General features: G+C 39.4%; 1 protein-coding gene across 4 annotated transcripts in view; it reads right to left on the bottom strand.

The window, feature by feature from the left end:
- Window positions 1-395: 395 nt before the first annotated feature.
- The window catches only part of LOC121889588 (zinc finger protein 239-like), a 133,974-nt gene continuing 123,138 nt past the window's right edge, over window positions 396-11,231 (bottom strand). For 3 of the 4 annotated variants that reach the window (XM_042401651.1, XM_042401652.1, XM_042401653.1), the window contains 2 exons: window positions 4,712-4,972; window positions 396-2,626 (listed from right to left, as the gene is read on the bottom strand). In XM_042401651.1, coding sequence (XP_042257585.1) covers window positions 1,421-2,626; window positions 4,712-4,972 — 1,467 coding nt within the window. In that variant the 3' untranslated portion in view covers window positions 396-1,420. Of the gene's footprint in view, window positions 2,627-4,711; window positions 4,973-6,785; window positions 7,339-11,231 lie in introns of those variants that run through there. The other variant, XM_042401654.1, reaches the window with a different exon arrangement.

Genomic DNA, 11,231 nt, shown 5'->3' with positions numbered 1-11,231 from the left:
GGAGGGCCATTTCCTTATAATTATACATACTCTAATATGACTTATGTTAATGGATGAAGAATTTCATATTTGAATCATGCACAATAATAATTCATAATTCCCTCTTAAAATCATATAACAATTTGAGTTCACAAATTCCTACTGATGCATCACAGCCACCTTATTGGATCAGGGTTCTGGCCGCTCCCTGCAGTAGAGAATACCAGACTTCTGTGTTGCTTTTGGATGTTCTAAAGAAAAATGCCAAAACCAAGAAACAAGGATGATGATGATTTCATGGATGAGTAGATATCTCACAGCAATCTACTGTCACCACTCTACTGCAAAGTCTGATGAATGAGACACTTACCATAACTTTTGGCTTGAAAGAAATAAATATTTGACCCAACTGCTGGTTGGCAAGTTACACACTGAAGATTTAATATGAAGCTGAAATCAAGCGACCAAAGTAACAGCATGGCATACTCAACAAATTACACTACACAAATTAAAACCAAGCATATCATCAAAAAAGCATTTGCTGTGGCCATCAGGAGTACATACAATGCATTTTTACCAACAAAAACAAACTTATTATGGTGTTTTTAACTGAGCTTCAACCTACCACAGGGACAGGAAACAACAGACTAGTAATGCAGTATGGGGCCAGCAGAGGGCACTCATGTTACACACAACACACCAGTCTCAGTGGTAAACTAATAATAATACTACATTATCACAAGATTAACAAAATATAAAAGTAAATAATATGATATTAAAATAGAAAGGTGACCAATAGTACATTTAATGTACAGTAATAACAGCACGAACTATAATTTAATTACACTTATAGACGCAATATTGCATTTAATAGCAACACTGAACAAGAAAATGTTAGCTGGTAAGCTTGCAGCACTGTTGATTGTTTAATGTTGAGTAAAGAAATTTCACAAACATGTATCTGCTGTTTTTACTGACATTATGACATTTGACTGTCACCCTGTTTTGTAGAATACATTTCATAGATGTGTACATTTTTTGGACAAAAACAATTGTTTAGCTTCTAATAATAGCAAAGGACGACAAGCTAACACTAATGTGGGTTATAGTTAAAACCGCTGATGCTAAAATTATTTTAAAAAATACGTATTGAAACGTGAGTTAACCTCTGTGTTGTTGCCTGGGAAACTCTTGGAAGTGTAGCTCCTTTAAAGGAATAGGGCAGTATGTGATATGTGTACATAGTGAGTGAGTGGTTGACTGAGTGGGAGCAGCAGAAAAGGATAGCAGCTCCAAAGCCCTTATGCAGAGTTGCATAAACTCAACCTTGCAGGCTTTTGTTTCGAGCTTCACCTCTCTCTCAAAGAAGCTCAGGATAGAACAACACTTACTAAGGCATGTAGAGGAGGCAGGAAACCACTAACCTGCCACTAAAACATGTTCAACATGATGCTGAGTGACTGCGTTGATGGATTCTTAGGGAATTCCTGAGAGCAAACGTTTTCCCGCATTGCTCACACCGGTACGGTTTCTCTCCAGTGTGAATGCGTTGGTGGCGTTTTAGAGTACTGTCTTGAGCGAAAGTTTTCCCACATTGCTCGCACCAGTACGGTTTCTCTCCAGTGTGAATGCGTTGGTGGCTTTTTAGATTACTCTCTGCAGTGAAAGCTTTCCCACATTGGTCACAACTGTACGGTTTCTCTCCAGTATGAATGCGTTTGTGGATTTTTAGATGACTGTTTGAAGTGAAAGTTTTCCCACATAGCTCACAGCTATATGGTTTCTCTCCAGTGTGAACACGCCGGTGACTTTGCAGAGCAGTGTTTGTGGTTAAGGTTTTCCCACATTGCTCACAGCTGTACTGTTTCTCTCCAGTGTGAATGCGTTGGTGTTTTTTTAAGGCACTGCTTGTGATGAAATCTTGCCCACATTGGTCACAGCTGTATGGTTTTTCTCCTGTATGAATGCGTAGATGGCTTTTTAAATTGCAGTCTGCAGTGAAATTTTTCCCACATTGCAGGCAGCTGTACGGTCTCTCACCAGTGTGAATGCGTTGGTGGATTTGTAGAGAACCATTTGTAGTGAAACCTTTCCCACATTGTTCACAGCTGTACCGCTTCTTTCCAGTGTGAATGTGTTGGTGTTTTTTTAAGGCACTGTTAGTCTTGAAATCCTGTCCACATTGGTCACAGCTGTACGGTTTCTCTCCAGTGTGAATGCGTTGATGAATTTGTAGATTACCCTCTTGTGTGAAAGTTTTCCTACAATGGCCACAGCTGTATGGTTTTTCCCCAGTGTGAATGCGTTGGTGGATTTTTAAGGCACTGCTACGAGGGAAAGTTTTACCACATTGCTCACACCAGTACGGTTTCTCTCCAGTGTGAGTACGTTGGTGACGTTTTAGATGACTGTCTCTGGTGAAAGCTTTCCCACATTGGTCACAGCTATACGGTCTCTCTCCAGTGTGAGTACGTTGGTGGCGTTTTAGGTTTCTGTCTGTACTAAAAGTTTTGCCACATTGTTCACAGCTGTGAAGTTTCTCTTGTGTGTGAGCTGTCTGATGAATCTTTAAATGTGTTGATGTCGTGAAGGCTTTGACACAGTGCTGACAGCGGTGATGTTTGAGTCCCTTTCTTCCTTTCTGTTTCTATGGCAACAGACAAACAGAAAGAGAGTGAGAGTCAATGAGACAAAATGGTGGGGTAAGTGAACTCGAACCGTGAATAACATTTAGATCATGTCTATGGAAAATAAACCACAGTGTTCAAGTTGGACTAAAGCTGCAGGGGCGAGTCCACAGAGGGGGCACTGGGTCCTGACTTCCCTTTATTATTAGTCAACTAGCCAATTATAGAGTTACATTATGGGAAATGCAGAATCCATTTTTAATGGATCCTGCATTAACTGAATCTTTTTATTTGCAATTCTGTCACATTACAACAACTGTGCTAAATTGTTGCACATGCAACAATAATTTTCCATACAAAGCAATTGAACAAATAGAAAAAGTTAAGAACTCAGCAGGAGTATCAAATCACAATAACATGGACTCTACACATACACAAACCAGTCATACTGGACTTGAGGTAACATGCGTCATGTACATGGTAACTGGTCACAGCCAGTCTCTGTCTCTGCCCATGCATATTGTCATGCAGTATTTCCCTGTGCCAGTCCTTCAATGTGGGACTGTCCTTAGAGATCCATTGTTTAAGAATCACTTTCCTGGCTACATACACACAATATCCCCATCAGTTTAGCATTATATGGGGCTTTTTTCCTATCTGCGTGTGGTCTTTCAATTTGAGATTATGATTTATTGATTTCATGTTCACTTTTTGTACTTCTTTCCCTCAAACCTGCCCTCACACTCAAATAATGTGCTTAATGTGGAATACTGTATTCCTCATACTGTATGTCTGTTGCATAGACTGTGTATGGTGTGTTGTAATCAGGTGTTTACGCAGACTTTCATCACTTTACAGCTGTTAGTGGCTCAGACTGGCTTCCTACTGCAGTTTCTGTTATAGCTTCTAGGAGCACTCGTTTTGTTTTACGTTTGAACGCTGTATCCATTTACGAGAGATGGAGACGGCCACTACTGTTAACACGGACTCATAAAACACCGCCCACCTGTGCTATGCAGGTGTTTAAAACAAACAAACCCTCTGTGCTGAAGCTAGCAGGCAGACTGGAGCCGCTTTCATGAGACAGACGAATGAATCAGAGTTCAGAGGATCAAATATGACACTAATCTGTTACAACAAAGTAAGTAGCTAGAAAAACTGACATTAGCGATGTTTAACCATCCAGTTTATCTGCTGCCGCTTTACATTACAGTAATGTTAATGTAGCTGATAGTCTGGATAACTTGACTGCTGATGTATTCTCACTGTGTGTTGTTTGTCCACAATTACTGTAATTAACTGCGTACAAGTTAAAGTTCTGCTTCCTGCTCTGTCAGACCTTTAAAAGGAAGCTTTTTACATTTCCAGACTGAGTGAAGGAATCAGGAGAGACGAGACAGAAGTGATGAAGAATCACAGGATGTGACGTTAATGGTGCTGAAAGAAAAACAAGGAGAAAGTGAAGAACTGATTCAACATTTACAGAAACAGTTTAAGGAGGAAAGAGAAACACATAGAAGCAGCCCAGACGTCAGCTGATGGAGAGACATGAACATCATCATTATTAAACATGAGAAGGACGATCAATGATTAATCTATAGAGCTCATATTGAAACAGACAGTTCAGGATCAAATGAAGAGTTCATTAACAGGGAAGTAAAGCCTTCAATACAATTCATAAATTGAATGATTTCTATGTTTTTGGATGCTTTCAAACATTTGGTCGTCTGAATTCTGCATTCGCAAACAAAATGAAAAAAGTTAATTATTGTCATTTTTTCCTGGACAAGTGAAAGGTAAATTTACTTGTCTGAAAGGAAAAGTGCCTCAAAAAGTTAATGTCGAGTCCTGAACAGAGATTATTTTCTAACTTTGTTCATGTTACTCGCAACAAGGTGAAACCAGGAAACACTGAGATCTTTTTGTAGTTTTTATGGCCAAAAAAACTCAGTGAACACAAAGTCTGGAAGTGTTTTAGTTTCCTTTTTTTCAGACTTTCTCTCCAACAACAGAATGAACAGATGATACACGGACCCTCCAGACTCGTCCTCGTGTCTTTAGTCTCGTTATGAAGCCGGTTTTATCATGAAGTCCTGAACACTGACCTGTTTATCGGTGGTAGCAGAGGGTGAACCTGGTTCTTCTCTTGTAACAGGGTTGTTGGTGTGGTTCTCCAGGTTCTGGTTCTCCTCCATTCTGATCTTGTAGTGGTCCTGGTCTGTGAAATCCAGCAGGTCTCCTCTCTGACTGATGGACTGTTCTTCTTCTTCTTCTTTTTCCTGTTTTATGTCGGGTAGCAACCAGTGTTGAGGTGCATTACTGACACCTGCTGTGTTGTTGGAGTGTGAACCAGAGTTTTCTGTCCCCTTAAACAAACAAACACAAGACAAAACAAATAAATACAATAATTTAAAAATGAACACCAAATTGTTTTGTTCAGTCCAGTTTCTTTCAAATAAAGGCGGGTGAGGAGTACATGTTTGTTATTCTTTAACTCCATAATTCTCTTTCCAACCTTTTGCACCTAACTTAAGGCTTCATGAAGAAATGGCATCTAAATCCACAAAGCAGACTGAAAAAAAGACTCCATGCTTTAGGATGATGCAGCCGTTAGCAAGGTTAGCATGGCTGCGTTAGCCAGCTGGCTAGAAAACTACATTCTTCCTGTAGAAAACAGCCATCTCCGCCCTCGAGTCTAGAACTCATCTGGTGCCAGCGACTGTCCAACCTCGGGCTGTGGATCACTTCTTTGGAGTTATCCAGCGCTGAGTCCAGTGAAGTCGGCTGGACTCAGGAGCCAGACGGCGGTGCGGCCTCCTCTACAGCCGTCCGGTGCGGTTCGTTCTAACACCCGAGTATCCAGACTGACTGACAGGCTTCACCACCTCTGAGCTGTTCACTGACACCCTGGAAGTCTCAGTAAATATTATTAAACTGATGTCTGAGCACAGTAGCACAAAACATTAAACCTGCATTAACTGATGTAGTTGGTTATAATTAATAATTCACTCAAATGTCACATTCTGTCCAAATCCAAATATATTCAGTTTACTATCATATATGTCACAAAAAAGCTTAAAATCATCATTTGAGAAGCTGCAATCAGCAAGTTTAGTCATTTTTCCTTAAAAAAAAAAGTTGTTCAGTTATCAAAATAGTTATTGATTAATTTTCTGTCAATCAACTAGCGGTTCAACCAGGATCAATACTGATGACTAGTGATCGAGGAGACCGATAACCGAAATTAAGAAAAGATAAACACATAAAATCCAAAATACACATCAAATAAATGACTGTTTAAGTCCCAATATTTCACAAAAAGACAAATATTAAAGAAAAGTTCTAGAAGAATAAAGCAAGTTAAATTTTATGTAGCAGAACTGTTTTATTTTCTTCTCTTCTATCCAATCTGTCATCTCAAGACCCCTAAAATATATTTTATAACCCTCATAAAGTAGTTGAACCGGCTCCACCTCTAAAATGCTGCTCATGCATCGACTTACCAGTGTGAACAATGTACTTTGTTAAATATATTCAATATATATCAGTCACAGCCCGACAACGAGTGCTTTTACTTTAATATTTTAATACTAGGTAAATTTAGCTGGTAATACTTCTGTACTTTTACTTAAGTAGGATTTTAAGTGCAGGACTTTAACTTGCAGTGAAGAACTTTTACATTGTTGTATTTACTAAAATACAGGATCAGAGTATTTATTCCACCACTGTTTAAACAACATGTGATAGCAGGACAGCAGTCTCCTTCATTACTAATGATTACTGCAGCAGTAAACGTGACTGTTGACCATGTAAACATTCTGTTAACAGGCGGTAGATGCAGCTCCGTTATGTATCTGAATCAATCATTTTGCTGGTCAGGTGGATAAATTATGGATCAATAAATGAACTTGTTGAAGTTAAACATGTTTCATTGATCCATAAACCATCAATAAGCTGAATTAATCAGATGGATAATAATAATATCACAATCAACGTTTCCTCTCCATGATTGGATCATCTGCTGTCGCCGTAACCAGTTACCAGGGAAACCAGTTGATTTGTAACACTGGTTAACCACAGCCTGGACAACGTTATACTGTGTTGAATGGGACAGCTGGTCAGCCACGTGACTAAACAGAGTTAATGTTAGAGCCTCGTAATGACGTCATGAGCACTGACCTGTGTGTCGGTGGTAGCAGAGGGTGAGACTGGTTCTCCTCTAACCGGGTTGTCGGTGCGGTGCTCCGGGTTCTGGTTCTCCTCCATTCCGCTCTTGTCCTGGTGGTCCTGGTTTATGAAGTCCAGCAGGTCTCCTCTCTGACTGACGGACTGTGTTTCTCTTCACTTGAAACGTGTAAATACCTCATTGGCCGCTGCTGCATGTCGCCGTTGTGCGCCTGCGCGTCCGCCATATTGCCGCTAATAAACAAACAGACATAAACTGTTCGTCCCTTGTAGACCGCGGAGGCTGCATCACCGGCTGTTCCCGCCCTTACCTGTACGTCACGAGGCGCCGCTCCTGTCGCCTAGCAACCATTCCAGCTGCAGATGACAATCAGGACACATCTGGATGGAGCCAGATGTTTTTATTGTATTATTGTGGAAGCAGCAGAAACACATTTCTAAGAGCTCATGTTTATAACACTGAATTTAAGACTTTTAAAGACCTGCAGACACTTTGTTATTCTGCTTCTTATGTACTTTATCAATGTTGTAAAGACTGCTGTAAATGAAATAAACAATGTATGGGAAGAAATAGACATCACATCCTTTATCTGTCAAATATTCAGACTGTCAGACTTCACATCTGTACAGACGAGAATCTTCATGTTACCAAGAGTTTTATGTTATTTCAGTTCATAACACTGACATGAACTACATGATACGTAATGTTCATGTTGCTGCTATCTGTCATCCTCAGCTGATAAAAGTTCATCAACACATCTGAACTCTTAGTGCAGGATCACACTATTAAATCAAAAATCATTACAATCAAATGTAGAATGAAGAGTTTCTATAAAACGTCATGTTGTCGATCAAACACTTCAGCTGTTTGATCAGGCCACAGCCAGGCGTTTCCCATCATGCCTTGATCTCGTGAGGTCATCGTTATCCGCATGATGTCATCGTTCAGTGATCACCGGTGATCGATTCTCCCTGACTCATGATTTTATTCATACTTTTCTATTAAATAAGAGACTGTAACAGAAAAATCACACTTCACACTTTGCACCTTGGATGAACTCACATAGTTTAACCTTGAACATGTAACCACCTCCCACATGTGCTCATTACTGGGAGGAAGTAGGAAGTATCTTCACCTTGAACATGTTACAGTTCTTCTCACAGCTTTGATGACAGCCGGATCCGTCCCCCACACACACACATCCTTACACTGCTGGTCTACAACATACACTTTATAACCCACATCAGTCTTGCAGTCACACTCTGATACCTCCTATTTTCAGATTTCCACCACATTTAATCAGAACTCTGAGCTTCAACCTGTAACATAATAAACATCAGACTGAGAGCAGCGGCCTCTGTTACAAGAACACACAGGAAACAGCAAACATGTGTCTTATCATATCCTGCAGATAACTGCAGTTAACTACCAACTCAAGCCAATGCAACCTCGGACCTGCTGAGGCAACATCAACAGCAAGGCATAACATGGCTTTGTGATCAAGGGTTGATGTCAAATTAAGTTAAAATAAGACGGTTAGCTTTCTTTAGCATTCCCCGTAGCTAGCCAGCGAGCCACCATTTCTATTTATTCTCTTTTTTTTCAAACTCCTATTATCATTTAAACATTTTGTGCCTTATCATGTATCATTAAGATGTTTAGCCATTAATAAATGTCTTCATTTATCATAAGAAGTCGTGGTTTCCTTTGAGCATAGAGGTCACTGTTTTGAAAAGAACTTATGGTTTTATGAGATTGATTAATTGATCAAATTGAGAATTGAATTTAGGCTTTAATGTTTCCTCCGGACATTAAAGATTTCCTTTTGGGACGTGGATCCCATCAAATGAGGATTTTATATTAATTAAAGTAGATTAACGGTACATTAGATCATCATTGTGTAACTTGCTAATCAGCAGTTTGGTCAGTTATGTTTATAGTGTTTTCTGGACTTTGTTATCACAAAACTGACTGTGTGAGACCTTATATAATTTTCTTGATACCAGAATAAAAGCTGATTCAGGCCAAAAGTGACGGTTTGTTAATTTGTGGTGAAATAAATACTCAACCATGAAATTATTCCCTGTTTCTTGGTTTTCATTCTTTAGAAGATCCAAATGCAGCACAAAAGTCTGGTATTCTCTACTACCTAGAGCAGCCAGAACCCCAGTCCAGTAAGGTAATGAGACGCATCTGTAGGAATCTGTGATCTCAAATGGTTATTATAAACTTATGATTGTTATTAATCTTAATCATGATTATGTGAGGGTGTAGGTCTTTCAACATTAAATAACTGAGATGCAGTATCTAAGTTAAGATGTAAATAGACAATGGTTTATAGTAAAACTACTATAACATGTTCACCACACAAGGAATATTATATGACATATATTATTCATGAAATAATATCTAACTTCTTCATCTAATAATACTAGCAGGGGTCACACAAATCACAATTACTAGAAGAGGAAACTTGAATCAATAAATGAGCAACAGCTCAGACATTAATCTGGTCACTAAACAGAAAAACAACACAGGTGATAACAAGAGCAAACCTGCTCCTGGGGATCAGGCGCCACCGTGTGGTGAAAGTGAGAACCAACACTCTCTCTGAATGTTAAAGGCATATTATAAAACACATTTACATTGATAAAGGCTGATACATACAGTCATGGTAGGACTGTGTAAAGACTGTGACTGTGGCTGAACCGGATTTTTTGCCATATAAGGTAGAATGTGAATTATTGGACATGACATCACACATTTAATTAGCAATTAGGCCGAGGCAGAGAAAAAAGGATCAGATCATTAAAAGGTCCGGGTGGATTTCCTCAAAGAACATTTGGAGACACAAGTTTCCTGATGACATCAAAACCAAAAGAGAGAGAGACTCTGTGGGTACTTGATGTCTGGGTTACAACCATGTAATGTAATAATGTGTTTTGGACTGCGTCTGCTTTGGGGCACAGAGTTTCTTCTGTCTGACTGCTACTTTTGAATATTGTTTTTTTAGGTGGTGAAATGTAAGGAAAGACATTTCTCTCAGTTTTATGAGTCTGAGCTAAACACTAGCAAATTGTGTTTGAACAACAACTAACTCACTTACTCTTTTTCTTAAATATGTTCTTACTTATTTACATACGTGAATACGTCTACCAAGGCTGCACAATCCTGGATCAGTGATCCTGCAGAGTCCTGTCCTCCCTGTGATGGAGGGAGATGATGTCACTCTGGACTGTAAACACTTTACTGGTGTGAGTCCAGAGAGGGAGCAACCAATAACAGCATCAACATCACTGTCACTGGTAAGATCAGACTGTGGAGTTAGTATTGATGAAGCTGAGTGTAAATGATGAAATGCTGTAGTTTGTCTCTGTGTTGAGGTGGATCAGTGATCCTGCAGAGTCCTGTCCTCCCTGTGATGGAGGGAGATGATGTCACTCTACACTGTAAAACAAAGAACTCCACACTCCCAGCTAATTTCTATAGAGATGGCTCCCTCATCGGGACTGAGCCTGCAGGTCACATGACCATCCACCATGTTTCCAAGTCTGATGAAGGCCTCTACAAGTGTAACATCAGCAGTCATGGAGAGTCTCCACCCAGCTGGATCACTGTCACAGGTGAGGAAGTTAAAGACAAATCTTTCAACCCATTATTTAATATGTTATGTTGTCATTTTACACAAACAAAGCTTGAAATCATCCTTGAAATCTGGAAAACAAACCATAAACAATATGGATGAAGTTAATATCCAATAAACTGCACTAAGTTTATTACTTATTTAAGCTCGCTGCTGAGCTGCACAACAAACCAAGGTTGGAAACTTCTTCTATGACACCAAAAACATTTTCACTTGCTGGTTATTTGCATTGTCACGGTAACTTGGCCTCTGCAGCTGAACAGGAAATGATTTTCATGTTCATATTCAACTGAGGGTGTGTCGGTTGTGTTTTCTCCCGGAATAGGTCCAGAAACTGCCAGCAGATGTTCAACGGCTCATCAACTTTCAAATCACTTCACCCAAAAACCGCAAGAAGCTGTTCTACAAGTGTTTTATTGATCACACCCAGTCTCAATGCTCTCAAGAGTAAATTAATATTATGTGTTTACTCGTCTGTAAACATGTAAAGTTCAGTGAGGTCTCCTCTGATCTTCGACCTCTGTATGATTCGCTGGTTGAAGCTTAATTTTTTACTTTTCAAGCCACAGATCTGAGCATCTGATTGATATATTGATTGATGATATTTTGGAATCATGATGATGGCCGGATTAAATATTTTGTACATTATGAATACATATATTACTTGAAAATGCTGTTTGCTTTCTTTTAGTTCCAGATGATGCTGACAGAGTTTATCAGTGACAGATCAGCAGTGTTTATATGACTGCGTATGTTGTATTTTCTCGGTGATAAATGGCTGGATTGAACAGTTGAG

The sequence above is a fragment of the Thunnus maccoyii genome, chromosome 22 (assembly GCF_910596095.1).
Source record: "Thunnus maccoyii chromosome 22, fThuMac1.1, whole genome shotgun sequence".
NCBI lineage: Eukaryota > Metazoa > Chordata > Actinopteri > Scombriformes > Scombridae > Thunnus > Thunnus maccoyii.
The sequence above is the reverse complement of the archived record's forward strand: the minus strand, read 5'-3'. Positions and strand labels throughout refer to the sequence as shown.